The following is a 27,312-nucleotide window of genomic DNA, read 5'->3' on the forward strand; positions in this document are numbered from 1 at the left end:
GCATCCAAACCCATGCCCTCCGCCTGCCCCGCTTTCCATCCAATCAGCGCCAGACTCGCGTCCCCGCCCCGCCACCCGACCAATCAGAGCCCGCGTCCAAAGCGGTGCCCGCCCCCCGCCGTCTGGGAACTGGAAAGCTACGGCAGCAAGAAAGAAACGTTAGAGGCTTCGCCTCTCTGCCGGGTCTAGGCCGGCGTCTCAAGGCCCGGCAGCCCGGAGGCGGCCACTGGACCTCGGCTCCCAGGAGGCTGAGCACCGCGACCTCGGGGCACCCGGCGGAGCGCAAAGCAGGACGGGCCAACGCGGGCGGGGCAGCGCTCCGAGGTAGTTCGTCCTCTCCGGAGAGCCGTAGACGTCAGGGAACCGGCCCCGGCGGAGTCCACGTGACTGTGGGGTCGCCCGGCAGGAACCATGGCGGCGTCCAGGCCGTTGTCTCGCTTCTGGGAGTGGGGGAAGAACATCGTGTGCGTGGGCAGGAACTACGCGGACCACGCCAGGGAGATGAAGAGCGCGGTGCCCAGCGAGCCGGTGCTCTTCCTGAAGCCGTCCACCGCCTACGCCCCCGAGGGCTCGCCCATCGTCATGCCTGCCTACAGCCACAACCTGCACCACGAGCTCGAGCTGGGCGTGGTGATAGGCAAGCGCGGTCGCGCAGTCCCGGAGGCCTCAGCCATGGACTACGTAGCCGGTTATGCCTTGTGCCTGGACATGACCGCTAGGGACGTGCAGGAAGAGTGCAAGAAGAAGGGGCTGCCCTGGACTCTGGCTAAGAGCTTCACAACCTCCTGCCCCGTTAGCGCGTTCGTGCCCAAAGAGAAGATCCCTGACCCTCACAAGCTGAAGCTCTGGCTCAAGGTCAACGGGGAACTCAGGCAGGAGGGTGAGACATCCTCCATGATCTTTACCATCCCGTACATCATCAGCTACGTTTCTAAGATAATGACCTTGGAAGAAGGAGATATTATCTTGACTGGGACGCCCAAGGGAGTTGGACCCGTTAAAGAAAACGACGAGATCCTGGCTGGCATAGACGGGGTCCTCAGTATGAAATTTAAGGTGGAAAGGCCAGACTACTGATTCTGCAAAGCACCCAAACTTCTTAAGTTTCATGAGAGAAGGGAGCTGGACAGAAGCAAGCAAAGGTATTAAAAGCGACAATGCTTTAATAAGTAGCCAATTTTTAAAGATGATTTGGTTGTATTGCTTGCTGTGCCTCCAAGGAAAACACGATCTATACAACCCAGATCAGAAATGGAAAGGAGACTGTCTGTCTTCTAGGAAACAACTAGAACAGAGTATTTGTGATGCTTCCAACGAGGAGAATTTAGCAAACCAAATAAATGTTCAGAAGACTCACTTCCCTTTCCTAAAACTGGACAGGATAAGACTTTTCAGTGGGTCATTCTGGAATCAGTAGTTCAAGAATTAAAATCTGCGAAAGAAGTTGAAAAGCATGTTTCACATCAGTGTTTCACACTGATCGTGATAATCATCGTGGAGGTATTTGTAAAAATGAAAATTTCCAAATTACTGGCCCATACCAGGCCCACTGTGTTCATCAGCAGAATTAATCTCCAAGTGATTATTACTGAAATGTGGAAAAACACTCCACATAATCAGTTCATTTAAAATTTTATTTAATAAATTAACAATGAATGATAACCTCACTTATTTGTACCCTAGCTCATAGATTCTAAGTTTAAGAGAGAATTTTGAAACTACTGTTTTCCAAATAAATATGCTGGATTTTGTGTGGCCTAAAAGTGTATTTTTTCCCCCTAATAGCGGCTAGGAAGGGCACTTCCTCATTGAGGGGCTTCAGACCTTGGTCATTGACCTTCGGCCTGATGAGCACTGTGCTTTATTAGCGTCAGTTGATCAGCGTCTGTACCTCGCTACCAGAGATAAGAAGGATTCCGGCAAGTTGAGTGGCCCGGGAGGGCTACTTTGGCTCTCTCCTGCTCCCTTCTCTAAAAAAAGGCTAGGTGAGAGACTGCGCTGTGGAATCCTTTCAGCTTAGGCAGGGGCTCCTACTGTACGTGTAAACGGACGACATCTGCTGGCCCTTGAAGAAAGCTGGGGACCTATAACAATAATAGCTAACCTTTATTGAGCCCTTAGTACAGCTAGGCCCTGTGCCAACAGCTTTCCATGTATTATTTAACCTTCAGCAAAGCTGGGAGGTTGGTATTGCTACCGTCTCTGTTATACAGCTGAAGAGGTAAATTTAGAGGCTAGCCAGCCTAGCACGACTGTCACTCAGCTGAGTGACAGACAAGATGGAACCCAGATATCCCGAGACTAGAACCTGAAATCTTGACTACAATGCAGGCTGCCTCCTTTAAGTATAATAGATATATAAAAACATTCAGTACCGTAATTGGATTTGTTTATTAAATGTCATGCTAGCTTAACTTCTTATCAAGTTTTTTTAATTGCTTAAGCAATACATGTTTATTACAGAAGCGTTAGAAAATACGGGTAAGCAAAACAAACCAAAACACTCAAAATTTCATCCACCCAACCAAAGTTAAGCATTTGATGTACATTCTTCCGAATCTGGATGTAATTATACTTTTTAAAGTATTTGCTTGTAACGTACAATTTTTAACTTAGTTTTTTCACCGTATGTTTTGACTATCTTTTCACGTTAGTCTGCACATTTCTCAGTACTATTTTCAGTGCCTGCATCAGACTGAAGTCAGTCCTTCATTTTTGGCCATTGAGATTGTTTCTAATTATTTGCTAGTAGAATCAGCACATTTGCGGTTATTTCCTTTGGCTGGGTTCCCAGAAGTAGAAGAGGTGAATCAAGGGTGTGCTCAGGGTCGAGTGTATTAGTCTAGTTAGCAGATACAAGGTTCAACTGAGACAAGTCTACCGAGATAACAGACTTGAAAACAAGCTAAAGATATAAGGCAGGAGTTTCCTTGGGTGGGACACGGTGCCCCTGGGGTCAGTATTCACCACAGTGGTGGCACAAACATTGTCACAAACAGCTGACAACAGCACTGCAGGTGTAGCATACAAAGTCCTTGGCTGCAAGTGTCAAAAATTAAGAGCTACCAATTCCCACAAATCCTGATCTTCCTAAAATCATAATAATCCCAGAACCCAAAGGTACATTTCCCCCCAACTTTTTATTTTGAATAAATTTAAACCTACTAAAAAGTTGAAAGACTAATATAAACTCCACATACCCTTCACTAGATTCAATAATTTTCTGTTTGTTGTTTAGATTCAATAATTAACATTTGCTGTTTGTTCTCTCTCTCCCCACATTTATATTCTTTCCTTTTCTCCTATTTTCATTTATATTCTTTCTTTTACTTCTTTGAGTTGTGTGCATTCTGGGTAATCTACAACCAAATTTAGATATTGACCAGTCTGTAATCTCCATCTCATAAATGCGGGAGGTAAGCTTTGTGCAATACCTCTGACTCAGTGTGGCCTGACACCTGGCCCTGTAGATTCCTGTCTTCAGATAAAATAAGCAATTGGGTGTCCATCCAGTAACGGGGTCTCCTTAGTAAAATGCCAGTGGATTGAGAGGTCACTGAGGGAGCAGTGAGGAGGTCACTCCGAGCCCTCTGTTCCCTGCTAGGGTTCCACGGGCTGTAGGTGGAGAATACTGGGAACTGCACAAGCGCCTACCCGGGGAATGCCTGTATTAAGCACCTGTGTTTTGCAGTTGAAGGCGGTGGTGAAAAAGCCAGAGCAGCTGAGGCCTGTGGACTGTAGCAACCCAGTTGGTTCTGGCACCTTTGGCCCAGACAGTGGCACTCTGGGACCTGCTGCTAGAGGTCAGGGTCCCAGGAGGCCTGGCACAGCAGCTCCCGACACACCGTCTGGGCCAGGCATCCTTCCCCATTTCCTGTGCTCTGGGACACCCACTCTTGCTTAACTAACAGAGGATGTGAATGTGGCTTCCGGTAGGCGCCCTCACTTCTCTCTCCTCCCCAACCTGAACCCTCCCTGCTTCCAATAGTCCTCCCACCCTTCCAAGCTCCTGAGACTCAGCACTGCTTATAGAACTTTTGAAGTTGGTCTCCTCCCAGTTGGTTCAGACTCATAAATGTCACCCCTGAGTCAGTAAGTCTTCACAAGCCTAGGGTGGCCCCCAAAGTATCATCAGAGAAAGAAAGGGATTTGCAAAGCTCTACAGCGTTCAAAGTCATGTGCGACGTTACCCATGGAATTCTGTCCCACTGGCATGGACAGAGCCTCTCAGCCACGGGAAAGCAGACTGAGCCATTGCCAAGCTCTAGGTTAGTCATTTTTACAGGTTCTGATCTTTCTCCAGGGAAACAGGAGAAAAAGGAAAGGGGCTTAGGACAACAAATTGATCTGTGGAAAAGATGAAACTTGTTTATTAATTCCTGCAAACATTTTCCAACTTGGGGAGACAGAGGGCGAAGCTGCTAGAAAAGCCTTCTAAGAAATGAGCTCAGGTGAGAGAGAGATTTAAGACTTATCCCCAAACCAACTCCAGGAGGAAATATAACATTTTAGAGAAACACTTTCACCATATTTGAACAAAATACAATGTTATCCATAATTTTCAAACTCATTTTCTACTTTAAGGGGGGGTTCAAACTTGTATTTTTTTCCAGAGCTTAAAATGATATCTGGTTTAAATATTTCCTTGTCCAGACAAGTTCCTACTTGCCTCAACAGGATCTGCAAGCTTACACGACAGCACACTAATTCTCAATCCACCCCTTGCTTTGTGGGATAAAAAAAACTGTAGGGAGAAAAAAAAAGAGAGTTAGTTTTAAAAACCACCATGTAGGGTGGTGAACACACAATGTGAGATATAGATAATGTATTACAGAATTGTACACCTGAAATCTATGTAACTTGACTAACTATTGTCGTCCCAATAAACTTTAATTTCAAGAAAAAAAATCACCATGTATACAGATGGGTACCAGACTAATCGGGGAGATCACTGCATAAATTACATAAATGTCTAACCACTACGCTATATACCCGAAACTAATATAAAATATATTGAAAGTCAACTGTCACTGAAAAAAGAAAATAAATTTTTAAAAAATCCCCGTGTATGTAAAATTGAAAACCAATCACCACACCAGAGAATGCAATAGAGAACTGCAATGAGTTTTGCTTACAGATGTTAATATAAACTTCAATGAAAGTTGTAAGATAGAAAGAGTTCAAGTCTCAGGGAGAGTTTGGTAAAGAAATTACAGATCTGGCTTCTGGCAGTGATTTTGTAAAAATCCACGTCATTTTTCTTCATGACATTTCTCTCTGGTAGGAAAGTTTGGATGTCAAATCCAACATGTAGGAAAAAAAGGCTTATAATGTGTTCAAACTACCAGTTGTGCCAGACGTTTAGCTGTGGTAGTAACGATCTATTAGACTATAGGAATATGATGATGAAGTTTATTAATAATGATGTCTTATTTTTTATGATTAACAAAGCACTTTCACCAACATTTTATTTGCTATAGAGTGGAAGGACACATTAGCTAGCCATTTTAATTTCAAAGACTTATTAGGGAAGAAAATGTACTACTATCAGCGAACACTGTGGAAAACTGTGAAATGGGCAATAAAGATAAGCGGGCATCTTTCAAGTTGTCTGAGTTCACCGTCATGGTCTGCACCTTTCATGGCATTGGCTGAGCTGTTTTGTGACTGTAGGTTGCGGGAAACTGATAGTGACACAGGTGCAGCTGCTCATAGAAATCCAAATGAATTCTGTCTGGGTTCAGATGCAATGGACTCGGCCCCGTAGAAGAGGCGAGTGTTCCATCTGTAAGTAAACTCATTTCAGCATGCCTGAGTGTCTGCCTATGCTGCCGTGTCCTGCTCACTGAGGTGAGATTGCCGCTTGGGTTTTGGGGTGGAGCAGACCCAGCTCTGATTCTAAAGCCCCGCTGCCTTGTCTTGGAGTTAACATACCATATATATTCTTTGTTGACTTATTTCTTTGGTGTCATTTGTAACTCCTTCATGCTCGATGAAAAAACCTGATTACTTTCACTGTTTCTACGGTAGTCAAAACTGTCTGCACATCTGGGAATTGGGCATTATTAAAAATAACAAATTCCCAGGGCTGCCAGATGGCTCAGTTGGTTAGAGCATGAGCTCTGAACAACGGGTTACTGGTTCAATTCCCACATGGGATGGTGGGCTGCGCCCCCTGCAACTAAAGATTGCAAACGGCGACTGGACTTGGAGCTGAGCTGCGCCCTCCACAACTAGAGTGAAGGACAACAGACTTGGAGCTGATGGGCCCTGGAGAAACACACTGTTCCCCAATAAAATAAAATAAAAATTTCCCTAATTTATTAGGTCATACTCTAGGATTTTCTTTGGTTTGAATATATAGAATAACATAGTACTATAAAATACACTAACTTTTAAATAAATTTTGCTTCTTTCCAAGAGAAATTGCCACTTTCGGGCTGTTTTCTGTTCATCCGTCATTGCAAGAAACTCATTTACCTGGTTTGAAAAAAAAGAAGAAACAAATATTTCCAAAGTATATATAGATGTCATACTGACAACAATGTGAAACTTAAATTTACTCATTAAAAGTGGAATTTTATTCACAGTAATTACAGCGCAATGCTTTGGATGGAGGAAATAAGGCCAGAGAAAGGCTCTAAACTGAATCTCCAAAGCCAATCAGGAGGCTTGGCACAGAAAACTCCCTTTGACAAACTGGAAACCACTTGGAACTGAGGTTTACCGGTAACCTTCAGGTTCTGGTTTTAACAATAAAAACAAGTGCATTTCATCAAGTGCATGAGCCAATCTCTAAGTATCTGCTTCCAACCGATAGCAGCGGATGGAGGATAACACTCGCGGCTGGTCGGTGAGATACAGCCACACCCTCCTTCTGGAAAAGCCACCTCCTAGCTGAAAAGCGCCTCCACTGTGTTGTTTACCCATTGTTGCTTGACTATAAAATATAATCTTGTTTATTCTCCACGATGGCCCAAGGCCTCTGTCATTACTCCTGACGATTAATATTAGCTATGATTTTAATATACTATATGTAATTATTTGTTCATCTTGTTTAAATCAAGACAGATTTTTTTCCCCTAGACTTCTTTATTAATGAATTCATTTCTATCAAATGTTCACCAAAACAACTGTATTTTGGGGGTAAGAGAATCCAATTTGGAAATATTTCTAAACATGTTTTCCGTTTTTCTATTTACCGTGCAGCCCAAAGTCTCCTCGGCAACACTCCCTGTGAGACTACAGGAATGGAGGGTACCTGTGTGATCAGTAAGATCTATTAGCATATCGAAGCTGGCAAAAACAGATTTAAATTCCGAAGAATCTTTGTTGCAAGTTGTACACGTGATGGACGCTTCATTTACGAAGTAACCACAGCCGGAACTGAAAAGGAACAGAGACAATGATAAAATGTGAAGTCCCTAAGTGACAAACCTGATCTCTAGCAGAAGTATTATGATGTAAAAGTCTAAATAAGAGTAAGCACTTTCAAAGCACTCAGCATTGTGCAGGATACAAGACAGTCACACAAAATTACAAGGAATAAAGGTGTATCTTTCCCTGTCAATCTCACTTTCCGTATTTGTGATGCATGTGAAACTGGGAGAAGTCACTCCTCTCCCTCTCCTGCTTCCCCCCTTCCCTGGGGTTGGGATTCCTGCCCAGGCTCATTTCCCTGTAGGGGCCCTCCTTTCCTGCACACCAGCCCTCACCCCTTCCCTTCTCCGAATAGCAGCAGAGCTGAAACTTCAGCACTGACAATATATAGCCGGCCCGTCCTATTGCTTGGTATCGCAGGTATGTCCATCTTATCTCCCTGGCTTGGAGTTCTGAGGGCAGGAATCGGATCTAGTGCCTAATTGGCACTGTACTAGGTCTTCTGTACATTTACAGAAAAACTCGAGGGTTGGCCAAGTTCACACCTAAATGCTGTTGATACTGCTAGTGACACGTTCACCTCTCTTTAGGTGGTAATTACATGCCATTCCATATTTTTGAAGCAGGCCTCACTTGAGCCAATTTGTAAAGGAAGGCTAATTCAAATGTCTCAAGTAGAAGGAACGATCTGAAGATAGTGGGTGCTTACCTCGCCACAGATCACCTTTAAAGTAAATTGTAGATGCGTTCCCTCACACATCAGTATTAAAGATGTAGGGAAAAAGGAGGGAGATAAAAATTGTTTCAATTTTTAAAAACTATTTTTCAAAAAATAAACACCTGCTTTACACAGCATAAAATGTTTAACAAATCCATACGTCAATGTCTTGACCATGGTGGAAGGTACACAAACCTACTACATAGAACTAAATGAACACACACACATATCCATGCACACAAATGACTGCATGTCAATCTGGGAAAATTTGAATAAAATTAATGGATTGAATTAATGTCAATATCCTGGCTATGATGTGATGTTATAGTTTTTGAAAATGTCACCATTGGGGAAAACTGGATAAAGTGTACTGGGTACTCTCTGTATTATTTCTTAAAACTCCACGTTAACCTAGAATTACCTCAATAAAAATGTCAATTACAAAACTCCATAGGGACACTTTCACAATAACATTTTAGATGTTTCTTGCCAAGCATCTTTTAGATAAGATTACTAAATCTATGGGGGTTTTCTTTTCTATGCAAGGAGATAGTTTGACCTATAAGAAGTTGGAAATCATATTCATCATGCAGTTGAAAATAATTTTTTTTAAATGCTGTCAACTTGCATTGCTATAGAACGTGATAACCAATATATATAACACATTAAAAAACAGCAGTTTGTCATTCCAGTTCAAAGTTTCTGGCAATGTCATATCTTTATAGTTCAGGACTACAGACTTAAAACAAATTAAATTTTACTTTGAAAGGCAATTATAATCTTTGAATCTAAATAGTTTACCATGGGAACTTCAGTATAGGTTATTTATTTATAAATTTATCTCAAATATGTAACCACTGTGATGTCAAAGAATAGCTTAAACTTTTATAGAGCTTTAAATTTATTAACAATAATTGTTTTTTTTATTTCTTGCAAGAATGAATTTGCTAAAAGTAATTTGGTTGCTTACCATCTATTTCGAACTACTTTTGTGGTTTCATCATCAATGTTCAGTGTAGAAATGTAAGCATAAAGAATGCCATAGAAGGGATCAGCTTTTCCTGCATTCTTCAAAGCTTTTACCTTTAATTGTTCAACTGTATAGACATCAACTATAGTATTTACTAAAAATAAAAAAAAGTTATTATAGTATTCTCTCTATATATATATGTGTGTACATATATATATCTAAGAACTCCAAAGAATTATATCCAAATAGAATAGCCACAAAGTTCAAATGAGAACATGTAGAAGCTTCAGTTAAGTAACAGGAAAATTATTATATTTGCTATATTAAAAATGAGTATATAAATGGACAAAAAGGCAAAAAAAGGGAAAGAATGAGAAATTAGTCTTCATCAAAATGAAGACTTTATGGTCATCAGAAAATGCCATTAGAAGAGTGAAAAGGCAAGTCAGAGTAGGAGATGCTAACAACCTATAAGGAGACAAAAAACTCATATCCAGAATATATAAAGAATTCTTAAAAATCAGTAAGACTCAGCCATAAAAATGAATGAAATCTTGCCATCTGCAACAACATAGATGGACCTAGAGGGTATTACGCTAAGTGAAATAAGTCAGACAGAGAAAGACAAATACTATGTGATTTCACTTACATGTGGAATCCAAAAAACACAATAAATGAACAAACAAAATGGAAACAAACTCATAGATACAGTGAACATTTTGATGGTTGCCAGATAGGAGGGGGATGGGTGAAAAGGGGGAAGGGATTAAGAAGTACAAATCAGTAGTTACAAAATAGTCATGAGGATGTAAAGTACACCATAGGGAATATAGTCAATAATATTGTAATAACTACGTATGGTGTCAGATGGGTAGTAGATTTATTGGGGTGATCACTTTGTATATTGTATAAATGTCTAACCACTATGTCGTACACCTAAAGCTAATATAATATTGTATGTCAACTATAATTAAAAAAAATAAAAAATTAAAAAAAAATTGTTTTAAATCAGTAAGAAAAAGACAGTCAACTCACTTTTTAAGCTCTCATCAGATTGGCAAAAGTTTATTGAAAGCTCCAAAATTTTTAAACTACTTTTAAAAGTGGAAATACAGCAATTACAGAATAAGAATATGGTATATTTTATTATGTAAAACAAAACTTTATGAGCCCAAATTTTGGCCTTTTATGTTTTCAAATGATACTTAAAGGTCACTTACAATTTATAGATTCTTTCAAATAACTCTCAACTTCATCATCCAGAGGATTTGTTTCTTTATTTTCTCTTATAAAATTCAATAGGATATTACCTTCTGGTATATCTTAAATTGAAAATGCATCATAAGAAAAAGCAAACTGGTTACTTTTTAAATAATTATGAATGATCCAAAATTATTTTTAATGGTAAAAAGTGAAGACGATCAAAGAGAACATTAGGCAGCCATTAACCACGTGAGGTAGCCTTCTGTTAACATGGAGACACACACCAGATATTGTTAGTGTAATAAGCAGCTCACAAAACTATGTGGAACAGTTTCCTTTCCATTGAAAAAGTACATATATGAGTATATGCAACATTATCTGGAAGAATATATATCAAGGAAATGATTCTGTCTTACAGGATGGTGAGATTGTAAGTGATCTTAGTTTTCCTTTTTATCCTTTTATGTATTTTCTGAATTTTGTATGTATTTCTTTCCCAATCAGAATTTTCTTTTTTTAAAAGGTTATCTGAAAAGCTTGCTCCTCAATTTGGGATGTGAGTCTTCTCAGGGATAGTCAGAGGGGTGCCAGAAGGCAAGAATGTGATTTTAAAAAAGGGCTCTCGTGTGACGCTGGCACCGAGCCTCTCACACCTGATTGTCTTTTGAAAGCCCTCACTCACCCACTGCGACATTCTACTGATTGTCTTGACTATGCTTGGACCCTGACAGCCCTGGGCAGTTAGGCATTTCTTCCTCCCATTAAGTCATCACTGTTCTTTCTCAGAATTAGACTGCAATTGTGAGCAGGGAGTTTTCCTTCTCATCTCTGTATTTCTAGTATCCCATACATGTAGCGACTATCTTTCCACTCATCATCTGACCATTCATCCACTCGGGTCTTGCCTTGCTGCAGAAAGGATTTAAGTTACCTCAGTAGTTGGCACATTAAAGGCATTCAATAAATATTTGTAAAGTAATGAGTGAATGAATGGTTTTGAAACACTGAGAATTTCTGTACACCAGAGGGAAGCAGATGCTGGATTAGGGCCACAGAAATCAAACCAGTGGGCTTCATGGGACAGAAACTGGTAGGAAGAGTGTGGCGCAGACACCACTGTAAAGATGCCTTCGGATGACAACAGGGTCATGTGGGACTGTCAGAATGTCTGGCTTCCCCGTGTGATGAACCCTCTCAGGGCACAGAAAGCCAAAAGGAAGCCTGGACCTCCTGGCTAGGATGAAAGCTCACACTGTCAGAGGTTCTTAACGGCAGGTATAGGAAATTAGAACTAAGGCTGATTTAAACAAGCGCATTGAAATCCATGTACCCTTACAAGTAATCTCCTTGAGGAATAAGGCATTTATTCTAACGATGTGGGCATTGCTCCAAACACTTTGACATTTCACCTTTGAATCTGTTTTCAGAGCCAAATGTGCAATATCCATCGAATATCTGTCTCCTTAACTTAGTCTTGAGTTTTTGATACAATTAGTTCTGTCAAGCTTGGTAACCTTTCCAACAGACAAACCCAACCATCATTTAGATATTTTCCTCAGGCCAAATTCAGTAGTACTTCTATTTTTAAAAATTCTGATAACGCTTTGGTCAAAGAAATAAAATTGCTTTATAGCTCTCAGTTACTGTTGGTGCTTTGTTATTGACTAGTAGCGTGACCTTCTGTTTTAAATGACACGCTATTATATTTATACCTTCTTGAGACTGTGAAGGGTGATTCCATTTCTGGGAATTCTGCACATTTCTGCAGTGGTGGGCTGACCTCTCTCTGTACCGCAAAGCACCCGGAGTGGGTGAAAAGGCATCAAACCCCCATCTCCCCAAGTCCTGCTCCCCTGATTTCATGCTGAAATAAGCTATACCTCCTTTCAACAACCACACCAGTGGGCCTGCTGGGCATTGAGTTACAGTTATGAACTAATGATACTACACAGACATTCTCAGTGCCCTAGCACTAACTTATTTAAATGTAATGAAACTGAATTTATTTTAAATAGTCAGTTATTTAGGTTACCCAATCAACAGCAGTGATCTCTCAAAAATCATCAGAAGGACCTGAAACTTATATATTATTATATAAAATAGTACTGAATGTCAACTGTAACTGAAAAATAAAATAGTAATAATAATAAATTGTTTCTATAATTCCCATTGCTATATATAGCATGGTGGAGTGGTTAAGCAGTCTGAAATAAAAAAATCACTACAAGGGCTGATGCTTTAAAAATGAGTCTGGATGTTCACATTTCTTTAGCAAAGATATCAAAGACATAGCTCATTGTAAGTTTTAAAAGGTCATAAAAAATACTGTTTTACTTTTAATTCAAATGAAATCTAAGGTTCATTTTCATTCTTAAATACACTGCACAAATACTGGAATATGTGAGACAGTCATTTCCAAAGGGATAAGAAATTTCAGATAGCTTTTTACCTGGATTAGTTGTAATAATGGTTTTTGAGATTACAGTTGCTGTCATGCAGTTCCGAAATTTGTCAAAACTTATCCTTACATCTGAGGCAAATATTACTGTTTGGGGGGGAAAAGTCATTTTTAAATTATTACATGGGGGGTGATAAAAAATGACAAATACTGAACACAATAGTTGAAGTATGATACCTGTTTCTCGTGGTATCCAGCTCTGTGCAAGTAGAATGGCTTCATTATCCCAACTGCATTTTTTTAAAAGAAGTGATAAAAATTCAATACATTAGAAAAAACTGGCAGTGACCACATTATTTACAAAAAAAATGAATGGCTTAAGGGCTGGGGTTAATTATCCCATGTGGTTGAAGCACTGATGTCGGCTTCTCCTGCATTTTGCCAGGTTACACAGAGCGTTTAACACCTACTACGGATGGATCATTTCTTCAATACCATTCCTCTCTAACAACGACTTCTGCTTCTTTCTTTTCTTACTACTCAGGTCACTCCAGGCAGGTTGGACTGATTGACTACAAGCCTGAAGACTTTAAAGTCACTGTTTCAGACCATTAAGAGAGGGCTCCCCCATCCCCCCATCCCCAATGGATAAACTGCTCAGGGGACTTGATGGCTTGAAGGCTCATTTTAAATTAAGTGCCTTCCTTAGAACTCAGGCATCTGGAGTCTAAACAATGCCAGTTACACCCTGCAATGCTTCAGAATGCGGTCCTGCGCGGCAACCGACAGACACCCTGGGAGCCCCCAGAAGCCCGCCTGTGACAACGTTTGCTTTTCTATCACCTTTCTGTGGCCTGGCTCCATAGCACTACCCAAGGAATCCCAGAAAGTCTGGCACGTTCATTATCAGTGGGACCTACCAAATCATCGTTTGTTATAAAACAGAGTACAATCATACGCCAGTCACAGTGAGACCATCTATGCGATCCCATTCCATCTAAAGATCTCATTTCAAGGTCTTCTTACAGCACAGCCTGTAATAACTCAATATGTAAGAGCAAGGTTTGTTTTTTTAAATATCATTTCTTTCCTGTCATCACTCTTCTCCGTATATGAACTCCATCATCTTTTTGATAAACTAAAATGTTCTGTCTTGGAGATAATAGCAGGGATTTCACAGTTTGGAACAGACAGGGGAGATTACCATATCATTGCAAAAGAAGACTGCATCTCATCATAGAGCTTAACTTCACACCTCTGGCCTTTTCTTCGGTCTGAAGTTGTAAAGAATTTTGGCTCTCCAACCTTAGAAACGGAAGGAAATCATTATTCTTCAGCTACAGCTATAGAGGTATCTATATTTGTCGAAGGAAATACTCAAATGCTTACCTTTTAAACAGCAAATTGGAAATATCAAAATAACAAGAATACTAACATATATTTGATGATGTATGTTATACACTTTGAAGAAAGATACAGATATATGTGTTTTAAGTTCATTAATACTGTGGGATCTTTTCAACATATCAGAAAAAATGTTCCCCTGGGTGGCATGTATGTGGACTCACTGGGGGCAGAACATATATTTTCAATATCTTCGTACCACATGGCTTAATGCAGGGCCTGGCACGGAGTTCATGTGACTGGATGAACTCCGTCTCGCTGAGCCTGTGTCCTCACCTTGCTAGTGCAGGGATGGAGAGCAATACTTGCTCTGTGCCTTCAGACGGATAAGGAGGTGAGGACCAAATGAGAGATGTATGGGAAAGTGCTTTGACACACTGTCTGATTCGATCCACACTGGGGGTAAGAGGATAGAAATGGGGGTGAACTCAGGGGCCCTTCTGTCCCCAGCGGAGGTTCTCACATGGAACAACAGGCGCCTCGGACAGCTGCACAGCAATGGCCCAAGCACAGACAATTAGCTGGCTGCCCCCTATGTCACTGGCACCACTGCATCTATTGGCAGGGCTGAGCTCCACGGGAAGGAGCTGAAGGAAGACTCACAGCTGCCAGCAGAAGAGGAGGATCTAGAAAGAAAGTCAGAGGAAGGACAGCCAAAGGAGGAGAGAGGTCTGCCATAGCACAGCACATTAAAAAAATTGTATGAAAAGGCGTTTTAAAGGAAAAAGACCTAAGCAGAGGCAAGAAGGAAGAGAGAACAGGTTAAATTAATATATGAAGAAAGGAAATGTAAGACGCATGGAAGCAAAATGGGAGAAGGAGGTGAAAAAAAGAAAGTAATGTAATCCTGTGAAAGAAAGTACCAGACTCATAAGGGTGGAGGTGGAGGGAGGGGCATGGAAAAAGCTGTCGCAGACTTTTGCTTCTATTCAAACTGAGTTTTAGAAAATCTTACTATATTGTAATATAATGACATTATATAGGATTGCAGGAAAATTGAGAGATCATATCCTGCCTTTTTAAGTAAGATTGAAGCTAAATTGCCCAGAAAGTGATTTCTCCTACTTTTCAAGATTGTCACATAGGGTGTTTATTCCTCCACCCTGAATTATATCGAGTGCTCACTGTGCAGCAGGCATTGTGCTGGGATGATGAACAAAGCAGACATGGTCTCTGCCATCATAAGCTTGTCATTGGGTACAGTTTACACTTTATCAGTTAGTCATTCAATATGGAAAGGCAATTAGCAATTACATTAACTACAAGCACCTAAGTCGATTTCCTCTTTTTTTTTTTTTTTATGTCTTTTGACTATCAGCTTTCCATACATTGGGGAACTGGTCTTGCCCTTTAATTTTCTTTGTGTACTTTATTTTGTGAAACTTTACTTTTCAGGTCCACCTCTCAGTCCCTGCCAAGTAACTTTACTCTGTCCAACGGAGTTCAAAACTTGGGACAATAATTAAGTAAGAGGGAGATGCTGATGCAACGGATGGCGAAAACGCTCCCGGAGCCCCAGGGAGTGTTGTCCTTCCCTGCTTGTCCCCATGCGATTCCCTGTAGTAGATCACCAGACCCCTCTGCCATCCAGTGGGTATTCTCATTCCCTCCCCCATCTCAGGACAGCTCTGAGAACAAGCACAGAATTGATTCCTTGATTTATACAACTTACATCCCTTTAAGGAACTTCAAGGAAATCTTCAAGTAATGAACTGACCCCTTCTATTTGCGGCTCTGTTTAACCAAAGTATGAAAAGCTCTCAGATGGTTAGCGAATCATCTATGAGTGTGTGCTGCTTGTAACATTCAAATACAATTGTCTTTTGCTACTCATTCACAAATAAAATGCTACTTTCCCTTCAGTGAAAAGTGGTGCCAATTTTTAATTCAACTGACTACAGATCAAGATACAGAGGAAAATTTACTCCAACGGGTTACTACTTTCCAAACACAAATTAAGTTATAGAACAACCCTGCCAAATTGAACTTGAATTTGTTGAGGTTTTAACTTACCGACCTCACAGCTGCAAGCACATTAATAATTCTCCCATCCAGACTTTGTCCATTTGCAACAATGTCACCCAATGAATAATAATCACGAGACTCTTTAACAGGTAAGTGTATCAAAGAAAGTAACTTGGTGTCCACTTCATAACTGGAACAAACTTTTACTGTTGAGTGATTCTCACTGAGCAAGAGTTTACAGTCACTAAATTGTGAAAACACACATAAAAAGTTAAGATCAAATGATTTTCTAATAGAAAAATACTTCCAAGTTCACAGTTAAATTATTTTGCTTGTCATTTAGACTATATTAAGAAAATGTATACTTTTTATTCTTAGAAACATTGAAAAATATTGTAAAATATTTTTTGTCCAAGGTGTATCTTCATTAAGAAAAAATTTTGAGGACCAATTTGAGCCTGAGTGCTAAGCATGCTAGTTGTCTGACCTTGTCCAAGACTCAGCTTCAGCTTCCTTCTCTGAAATAAGGGTAGAAAAGCATGCTAAACTACTGGGAGCGAGGGGCTTGTTATCTGTGTCCCTATGACACTGACCACCCTGCCTACGTGCTTTAAATCAAGGGATGCACTTCACTTACTCCTGAGGTGCTCTGTATGCAGTTGATGCACAATATTAAAACACTGAACTTAAATCAAGACACTCCCCTTTCAGCCAATCAACTCCCAAGTCCCCTCCATGGAGCCTCTTTCCAGACCCTCCTCCACCTCCTCCCCTCCTACTGCGTTAGGTGTTTACCTCATCACTTCTCACCCAAACTACTGCCCTCTCTTCCCTTACAGACTATCTTCCTTAGGTAGCCAAAGCGATTTTCCTAAACCACAAATATGAATATATTATTTCCCAGCTCAAAGACATTCTGGGCTAACCATCACCAAAGAATGAAGTTGGTTATCATTTTGTGAGGGGTGTAAATGTCTAATCATTATGTTGTTTTTGTACACCTGAAACTAATAAAAAATAAAACAAATTCATGTATAGAAAAAAATAAATGTATCTAATTAAAGCAAAGACAAAAAGGAATGAAGTTGGTACAACAGGCAAAGCTGTCTGTGAAGTGTCTCTGCTTCTCTCTCAAGCTTCTCCCGCTGCTCACCTATCTTTGTCCTGTATCAGCCATATCAGACTACTAGCTATGAAATTGATATTTTTAGACAAAAAATAGTCAAACATCAACAATTTCATATGGTTCAATCCACTATCAACTGTTCTGGAAAAGGCCAGGAGGTTTCATGTTAGTTCCCTCTGCCAAGAGTGCTCTTCCCTCCATTCATTCATTCATTCATTCATTCATTCATTGCATAAGTATTTACTGAGAGCCTCTTAGGTACCAGACTGTAGTCTAGGCACGAGGGACACAGTGGTGAAGAAGACAGATAAGACCTTTGATCTCATGGAGTTCACATGTGTGAGAGGGGGAGACAAACAAGACAATTGATCAAATAATCTCGGATAGTGATTGGGGTTTTGATGGTCACAGCATAGGAAAAAGACTGGTAGTGGACTGGAAGGCCTACTACAGACAGCAGTAGATGCAGAAAGTCTAAGGAGGTGACATGCAAGCTGTCACTTCAATGAGAAGGAACAAATAAATATTCAAAGCAGATGGGAGGAGAGGGAAGCGCAGAAGCTGTTAGTGCAGAATGAGCCCAGGGTGCTCACAAAGTGAAATGGAGTTCAGTGTGGCTGTGGAGAAATGAGACTTGAGGCTGGTATATGATGAGGTCAGAAAAATCAGTGGGAAAGGGTCAAGATAGGCGCAGGTGTGTGTGTAGTAGAGCCCATTGTGCCCTACCCAGAGCCCTTCACCAGCTTCACTTTTGTCTCCAGAATAGCCCTCAGCCAGAAATGCCTTTAAGGAGGAATACCCCTATTCCTCCACCCCCCAGGAGTGGGGGGTGGACTGCAGCCAATGACTTGTATTATATTAATAAATACCATGTACAAAATCCCAGCCCCCTTCCTTCAGGGAGTACCTCCCTGAGGTGCTACTCATGTTCCAGAGCTCCCTCCTGAATCAGGCTGATACTGGGCTCCAGCTGAACCTGCCTTCCCTCCATCCCTACCCTATCTTTACAGGCTGCTCTTGAGAGCTCTCCTTCAATAAATCATTCACACAAAAATCCTCCTCCAGTTTCTACTTCCAGGGAACCTGAACTCAGATAGTAAGGTATGTGAATAGAGCTATGCCTTGATATGAAAACATATATATGTGTGACTTTCAAGGTTTATCTTTTCTTCTCATTGTTCAGCTTTAACATGACTAGAGTCAAATTTTTGTAAATCTAAGACTGAGAATCAAAGTACTAAAAACAAAGCCATTTTTTTCATGTGATCTTATATCAAAGTAAATTTCATAATCAAAAATAAATATTGTGAGGAAGAATTAAAATCCTAATATTCAAATCGAAGTATACACCTTTAGTTAACTCTCTGCTAACCTGACGCACAAAAACTCATTGTAATGATCATCCCAGCACAAAGCCTGTTGATGTCTGCGCTAGATATTTACCTAGGAGTTGCAGGGCCGAATTTTTCTTCTCTTTCAAATTCCTTTCTTTGGATCAGGGGATTTTCAATTATCACTAAAACAGAGGGAAGAGTATGATGCTATTACAAAAATGTAACAGGATAAATAAAAAACAAATGTATATAATAATGAGCATTACAATGTGATTTCTGATTTCTGAGTTGGTATTATATACTCTTCCCAATCATTTTCTTGGGTCACTGTGAGAAACAGAATCTTGGGTATGACCATCAGTTAGATCCCAGATGACATTTCTTATGCTTTGTGTTTAAATCCCAATATATGACCAACATTAATATTACTTTATTGATTAGTTACACTTAACATTTGATTTGATTACAACATGCCCTTCTATAAAACAAACAGTTGACTTGATCTTCACTCAATTCACAGTTGCTCTCAAAAAACAATAGTGATGGGGTAGAAAAACCAATGCAAAATCTGGGTCCTGATTTGAGCTCCACAACTTAATAAGCCACGACTTAACATTTTAGGGTTTCTATTTCCTTATGGTCTATGTTAGACCTTTTTATGCTCTATTTTGCTAATTACTCTCACAACCATTTCCTTTCTATAAATAAAGAGATTGAAGGTCACAGAGGTTAACTTTCTTGAGGTTTTATATCTAGAAAGTAGTAGAGCTGGAATTAGAATTGTTCTGATTAAAAAATCTGTAATCTTTTCACTCTACCATACTAAAATCCTGTTTAGATTTATAATCATCAACTTTATGCTTTTTAAAGTCCTTTATCTCATTCATCCTCACAACATATATTGTAATACAAAAATATATCTTTAGCTCCATAAAACTAATATTCTGGCATTCATCCAAGAAATGTTTCTAACTGTACTGGGCCCTGTGAAGTCTGCAAAGTTTTCTGCTTTGAAGCCATATGTTCAATTACTTTATTATTTAATTAGAGAAATACTACATATAACCCTGAAAGTTAATAATACAAGGCAACATATGATTAGGTACAAGGCAACATATGATTGGATACTAAATAACTAAATAAATAACATATAACTAAATAACTGCTTGATACTGCAGTATTGGAGAAGAGTAATTTAATTATCTGCATTACTCTTTCCCTTCTTTTTTCTACCATGAAAGAGAACTGGTATACGTCCTTTCCTGTTGCTTGTATGAGGCTAGAGCTGTCATCTTTTGAGTGACTAAGTTCTATACAGTAGTAGGTACACTATCTCATTTAATATTCACAAGAACCTATAGGGTATCGACTTGTAGTTGTGGCCCAACAAGATTAAGAAATTTTCTCAAAGCCACAATGTAAGCAAATGTTGGAACTAGGTTCTGTTTTCAAAGTCCTTGTTCTTGTTATACTACACTGTCAGAGGGGTGCTGGGGTGGGGAGAGGAGGCAAAAGATTGGTATTTTTGACTAAAAGTAAAGTTTCTTAAAATCCATTAAAAATTCAAATATCTTTTATCAAAATCTACTTAGCAGCCCTATTATATTAAATGATTTGTGCAACAATTGGGATTGATGTAAACTGAAATATGAAATAAACCAAAGATCATAAAGCTACGTAGTAAAAATGTTTCAAGTAATAATGCTGAGTGTCTTATATTATGCTTTTAATACTTGACTTCTTCTGATAAGTTTCTTGAGAATTATGAATTGTCTTACAGTAGTCTCCCCTTATGCATGGTTTCGCTGACCTGCAGTCAACCAAAGTCTGAAAATATTAAATGAAAAATCCCAGAAGCAAAAAATTCATCAGCTTTAAATTGTGTGCAGTTCTGAGTAGCATGATGAAATCTCGAGCCATCCCACTCCGTCCTTCCTGGGATGTCAATCATCCCTTCATCCAGTGTATCTGGGATGTATATGCTCCCCATCTGTTCGCCACTTAGTGGCTGTCTCCATTACCAGATCAGTTATCAGATATTTTGAAAGACAGAGAGAGACCACATTCACATAATTTTTATTATAGTATATTGTTATAATTGCTCTATTTTATTATTAGTTATTGTTGTTAATGTCTTATTGTACCTAATTTACAAATTAAACTTTATCATAGGCATGTGTATATGGGGAAAAACATGAGATGCATAGATAGATAGATAGATAGATAGATAGATAGATAGATACACAGATAGATAGATAGAGATATGGTTTGGTACTATCTGTAGTTTCATGTCTCCATCCATCAGGGTCTTGGAGCTTATCCCCTGTGGATAAGGGGACTACTGTATTTCACTTTGACTCCCTCAATGTAGTTACCACATACATATCACAGGAGTAATACTATAATAGAAACAGTTTAAGAATCAATGCCAACTTACCACACTCGCCAACCCTAAAGCTGTCAGAAAGTGATCTGATGTAATCCTCGTTGCCCCAGGATGTTGCATTTACAAAATGGGTTGGTGAATCACGAACGATGAAACTGAAAGTGTACCTTTCTGACCCAATATCTAAGGGAAAACCGATGCTTTTAGTTTTCAAATGAAATGTTTAATTATAGTTTTCAACAAATATTATGATAATAAAATTCTCAAACATATAGTATAAAATATCATTTGAAATAAAATTCTGTAATAAGTTATGCTTTTATGAATTTCAAAGCTGCCAGAAAGTCATCTCATATTGACCCCTCTGTTCCCTTTCCCCAGTTCTCTGTGTTTTTGGAGGGAAATGACACATAGGCTTGGACCATCCAAATATTAGCTTAGATTCTCCATTTCTCTCTTACTGTTTTAACCTAAGTCAAATTCAGATCTAAATTATTTTAAAACAAATAAACATGTGCTACTAAATGACACCACTAGGGGTCAGCAAGTACATTTCTTTCCAAAATAAAATTTCTACTGTTTTTGCTAATTAAAAAGGTAATACAACCTAACATATATATATACAAATTATAGCTATGTAATGAACTGTAATTAGTGTTACCTTTGGGATGGGGACTGGAATGGGAAGAGTTGGGGGTTAAATGAAGAATTTGACTTTTCAGCTCTATGACCTGTACTGCTTGAATTTTTAATGAAAAATTATTCATTATATTTTATGTTATTTGTGTAATGTTTTTAAAGTCAGTAAGCATATTTTCTCAAAAAAAGGAATACTGTACATGTAATCATAAAAAGTCATCAAATACTACAGAAGTGGTTCCCTACCTTCACAGCCTGATAGGTGGAAAATGTATTTCATTGTTGTAATTTTAGCAAATATTTAAATGACTTTTTTCTAATTTATATACTTTAAGTTATTCCTTTTAGATCTTAGAAAACAGACATGTAGACTTTCTCAAACTATTCAAATGGTACTTCCAGTTATTTATGATAAAGTGAAGACACAAATGAGTACGGTGGGAGATGATGTTTTTGCTATTTACCTCAAAAATAATAACAGAATATTATATGAAATAAAATTAAAGTACCTATCACTATATCTTGAGTCAAATAACACGGTCACAATTACTCAAGTGATTCATACAAAATGTCTTCTGCCAAAATTATTGGCTGGCAGACTAGAGCTCTGATTCCCTCAAGCAGTATAAGCACTTATTCTGTAACCTTTAATAAATACCACTGACACTTTAAAAGCTAATAGTAGTGAGTTGCTAGTTTTCGCATTCTATGTTGTATCTTTGCATGTCAACTACAAAAATTCAAAGGTGAGTTGATTTTAAAAATCCAACTTTATGTCTTGGATTATGTTTCCATAGTGCTAAAATTCTTGCACAGTTCAAACAACTCAATAAGAATGACTAAAGCCAAAATAAACTGTTTTTTCCACAAGTGAAAGATGAATTTTTTTCACTGAATTGTCTGGTTCTTTGAGTAAATATGTAGATACTGCTGTCAAACTTCTCTCCCTCAACACTACTTTATCATGACATTATCTCTGCTGGAAACCTTCCTCCTTATCACTTTCTGTTTTATTTGAGATTTATCTGTGTACCTGTATCTCTTAGGCTGAACGTGATAATTAACATGGAGTTCTTACTATGGATTACACACCCTTACAGATACGAACTCATTTAATCCTCATACCAGCTCTATTTATCCCAATTTCACAACTGTACATAGGACAGATTTGAGATCATTCAGTGACTAAGTGACCTCAGTCAATCTAGCTACACTCTCAGACACTATGATATCTGAAGATGACATGAGACTGTAATTGCCCTCTGTTACGCTTTACACAGTGGAGGTACTCAATAAATACACATTGATACACATTAATGAGTTGACCACTTTAAGAAGTTATTTTGGCATTGTATATACAAGCCTTTAAAATTATGTTTGAGAAACACCAAATAACATCCTAAAAAAATGATTTTAATGTCCTCACACATATAGCCTTAAATTGAGTACTTTCCCATACAATCGAGAACACAGCCATTGCTCTTACGGAGTTAAACAGGCATGAGAAATTTAATCACTTAAATATATTTTGTTGTAGTAATAAGCTATGATTGATGAAAAATGAAGCAAAGAGTTAAACAGAACTCAGCTTTTTCTGTCTGGAAAGCCTTTAACATCTGTTTTCCAAATAACTATACCGATTATTTTCTGAAAAACAAAAAGGTTACAGAAGATGAATATTAAACACAGATGTAGATGGTAAATTTAATTTCATGGACTTGTTATATTTTACTGGCTCTAACAAACATATTAGACTAGGAACCATTTAAATGTATTTATTCCAGACAAACATCTAAAAGAACTTCATAAATGTTCAATTCCACAAGGAATAGTACAAAGTAATAAGACAGTTAACTGCTATTACAAATATAATCATTTAATACTTAGTATGTTTCTACTTTATTTTCAATCACTAGGTGGAGCATAGTTACTGCCCTATCCTATCAATCCTTACTGAATTCATTCAAAGCACATGTATAATGCAATTTAATTTGCCATGGTCTTCAAAGCTTTCTTTTATATAAGGTTTTCTAACAATCCACATAAAATTGCTTAGCTTCTTAATCCAAACATGCTGGACAGTAATATAAATTAGATTGCACCAAACTTGTATATTGCTGCTAATAAATCTAAGCTCTCAAGTCCTAGATCTTAAATGTTAAAGAGATTAACATCTCCTTAAAATTTTAATGTTCTCTTTGGTGACTACCAAAGAAAGATTTAATATTTAAAAAGTGCTTTAAGAAATAAAAATAATTACCTTTTTTTGAAAGAATACACCTAAACTTATATTAATTCTGGCAACTGATTTTAACCTTGTAATAATCTGTTACATTTAAAATACATTCAAGCTTCTAAGATGCCATATCCTAGCTGAGCTAATAGCTAGTCTTATTATGCTTAGACACACTGCTGTTATGTCTTAAATTTCATATGCATGCAGATCTCACTGAATTTTGTAGGAAAACACAATTGATGTAAATAGTGACTAAAACTTTATAACTGAAGAGGCAATTAACAAATAGTTTAACTTTCAAGAAAAACTGTAACAGCAATGATTATTTTTAATATTAATAAACTTTTAGGGTTGCAAATTATTAGTCACACATAAATTTATCCCATTTTTAAAAATCTGATTTGCAAATGCCAAATGTAAATAGCAGACCGCTCAGGAGCAGGGAATGTAAGGGAGTACAACAATTGCTTTACAGTAAGTTCCTCACCTTATTAGATGATTCCAGCAATATTTCTTTTAAATAAATAACAGTCTTGGTATATTTGAAATGATTGAATTCCCCCACAGCCCCTCCCCTAAAAATGAATTTCAGAAATACACTTGTTGTACACCTTTATGTCATAAAAGCAGAATAATGGCAAGTATTTAAGTCTATCACTTGGATAATTTGATTAGAGAATAGATACTGCTGAACAGAAATGTTTTAATTTTACAGTACTAAAGGTGAGTGGTTATTAAATATTTAATTAAAATAATACAAATAAACTTTGGATCATTTTGACAATTGCTAGTCATACCTCCAATCTCCTACTATATACACAAAAGAAAGACTAATTTTCATTTAGCCAGCATAAATACAAAGAAGTTTAGGGGTACTTAATACCCAATAATTATACTAATGCAATGAGTACCTGTACATTTGTCAATTGTTCAAGCATGTGTCAGAAAAATCAATAATGTTGACATAATGTAATATAACCACACAAAATTTCATTATAGAACCACTATATCATTGAAACCTACCAGATTAGCCATATTTGGACATAGATCTGAAAGTGTCGTGAAAGTCTTCAATACAAAGTTTGCCATACTTTTATCTGCATTTTAGAAAATATAATTTAGATGCATAAATTAAATAACTGAAATAAACCATGAAAAATTCCAAGATTAAAAAAAGAATTTATTTAGGACATCACTGATATTTTACTCATTCTTTGGGGAAAAGTTTTATTACAACAGTGAAATATAAGTTAATAGAGATTCAACTTATAAAAAACATGTTTCAAAATGTCCTTTTATTATTTTGAATGATATAGTTAGATTTCCATTTTTAACTTCCCTTTCCAAAAATGGAAAAATGTAATAATTTTTAAGCACCCTAAAAATTTAGTTTCAGATGAGAGATGATTCAATGGGACACTTGTGGATTTAAATATTAGCATAAAGTCTACTTTTAAAAATATAGCAAAACTCTATTGTACATACCTCAAATAACGCATTTGGTTACACTGTGTGTAGGGATAGGCAGAATAACTTTAACCTCACCTCTAGATGGTAAGCTTCATGGGGGCAGAGATGATGTATTTTTATGTGTGTATTTCAATGCTATCTTACACATAAAAAAGCACTCAATAAATATCAAATGAATGAAATGGTGGCTTGTCCCTCAGTGTTATCACTATAAAGGGTTCAGTTGCCAGCTACACCAAACTAGCAGATTTACTCGACTTCTCATCATAATACATGACCTCTTTAACTGTAAATGCTCTCACCTACAGGCTTTGTTTTCAAGACATGCCCATAACACATGCATTTCAGGGAAGTTAGTCAAACATGATTTTGAATTCCAGCACCATTAATTTGTAATCACCAAGGTTTAACTTCCTCATCCATGAAATGTGGATTATGTGTATCTACCCTACAGGGTTGTTGTGAAAATTCTAAATAATATATGTAAAGTGCCTAGAAGTTCACAGACTCTCAACAGATAAGAACACTGCTTTTCATTCTTATCCAATGTAATGATTTCTGCATTCAAGGCCTTTTGGTGCCAGTAAAAACAACCCGGAATTAAGCAGTGTTAAGTTTCCCACTCATTCTTTGGTCTGATCTGATCTGGCTCACTATACAATTTCAGTCTCTGAAATACTTGCCAAACCTTGACAGATTCATTCATTCATCCATCCAATCAACAAGCGTTAGCTGAGAGTCTGGGAAGTGCCAGACACTTGAGGTTGGAGAGGATGAACGATTCAGTAGCTGGATCATGCATAAAAACACTACCCACCTACATACTAACTGACTTCTCCAAATTTTTACCCCTTATAGTCTCTTAGTGGTTTGGTCACTGACTTATGTGATATCACATGAACTCTTTGAAGTTCCTTCAGTTTCCACTATTCTTCAAAATACATGGTGTCCGTCTACAAACAAAAATGACAACTTGCTTCTCTCCCTGGACATCTTGACAAAGTTAATATGAAATAAAGAGCTCACTATGGTAATACAGAGATTACATCGTTCATCAGCAAGTACTCTCCCTCCTACTTTCCAAACATATTTTAAATATGTTTCCTTTTCTCCATTGCCAATGTCATCTCCTCGGCTCAAGACTCAGTCACTCCTCACCTAGAGTACTGCAATCACCTGGTTTATACCTAGTGTATTCAGTGTCTGATACGTACCCCAAATCAGGTCGGGGTAAAACTGGGGCTGGTCGCCCACCCAGGGCCTCAGAGAGAAGCAATGAAAACAGAGGGCCAGATGTGGGACCAGATGTGTGCGGCCTCAAGGCCATTGATCCAGGTCCTCAACAAGGGTGGAGGGAAAGACTTGGTGGTGACGGAACTAATCCAGTTAAGGTAACATGGTGGCAATGTCACAGGTAATAGCTGTGGAGTGCCTGCTAGGAGCCTGGCTCTACACTACAGACACCAGATACACCGTGATGGTCTCTGACAGCCCCCCCCCACCGAGGTCTCCTAAATTTCCCTCCCTGAGCTCTGAGCCCTCCTCCCACTTTTGAAAGGGAACCTCCTGCCTGGCCCAGAGCCCACTGTCATAATCCGCACTTCCTCTCCTTGACTGCCCAGATCCAAAACAATCCTCACCAAGTCCTGCCAATTCTCCCTCCTAATTATTTCTGGAATCTGATCACTTCCCACCCCCCCCCCCCCATCTCTCTGGCCTTACCATTCTCTGCTTCCACTTTTGCCTCCTCCATCTCTTCTTCACATGACTGAGAATTCTTTACAAACTTAGATCGTCTCTCCCTTGCTTAAAACTCTTCCAATTGCACACTAAATTAAATCCAAACTCCTTGCTACAGTCTTGTAATTCCCAGCTGATCTTGCTTCCGCCTGTCTCTTCTTCATTTCCTATCACTCTCCCCCGCCCCGGGGAACCACTCTCCAGTCACCTGGCTGCTCTCCTTTCCTCAAGGGGGACCTGGGGCCTTGGCATACGCGGTTCCCTCTCCCTTGAACACCACCCCCAATCTCACCAACAGATTCCCACGACAGGCTCCTCAGCATTCTTTGGGTGTCAAAGAGAA

At 38.6% G+C, this 27,312-nt stretch overlaps 2 protein-coding genes across 3 annotated transcripts; one reads left to right on the forward strand and one right to left on the reverse strand.

Moving 5' to 3' along the window:
* Positions 1–99: 99 nt before the first annotated feature.
* On the forward strand, positions 100–13,231 carry FAHD1 (fumarylacetoacetate hydrolase domain containing 1). 2 transcript variants are annotated; one of them, XM_033101183.1, is made up of 2 exons: positions 100–1,099; positions 13,214–13,231. In XM_033101183.1, the coding sequence occupies exon 1, from the start codon at positions 412–414 to the stop codon at positions 1,075–1,077; it is 666 nt and encodes a 221-aa protein (XP_032957074.1). In that variant the 5' UTR covers positions 100–411; the 3' UTR covers positions 1,078–1,099; positions 13,214–13,231. The 2 variants fall into 2 exon arrangements, with proteins under 2 accessions (XP_032957074.1, XP_032957073.1); XM_033101182.1 differs by lacking the exon at positions 13,214–13,231 and adding an exon at positions 7,210–7,337.
* On the reverse strand, positions 1,080–27,312 carry MEIOB (meiosis specific with OB-fold). Its single transcript, XM_033101184.1, has 14 exons — positions 27,262–27,312; positions 24,783–24,856; positions 23,113–23,170; positions 20,936–21,067; positions 18,608–18,680; positions 16,087–16,282; positions 13,874–13,974; positions 12,907–12,959; positions 12,721–12,816; positions 10,289–10,390; positions 9,069–9,222; positions 7,203–7,386; positions 6,394–6,480; positions 1,080–4,744 (listed from the first exon to the last, which is right to left on the reverse strand). Exons 1-14 carry the CDS (start codon positions 27,290–27,292, stop codon positions 4,634–4,636), a joined length of 1,452 nt encoding a protein of 483 aa, XP_032957075.1. The 5' UTR covers positions 27,293–27,312; the 3' UTR covers positions 1,080–4,633.

This window comes from Rhinolophus ferrumequinum, assembly GCF_004115265.2.
Source record: "Rhinolophus ferrumequinum isolate MPI-CBG mRhiFer1 chromosome 15 unlocalized genomic scaffold, mRhiFer1_v1.p scaffold_54_arrow_ctg1_1, whole genome shotgun sequence".
NCBI classification, from domain to species: domain Eukaryota; kingdom Metazoa; phylum Chordata; class Mammalia; order Chiroptera; family Rhinolophidae; genus Rhinolophus; species Rhinolophus ferrumequinum.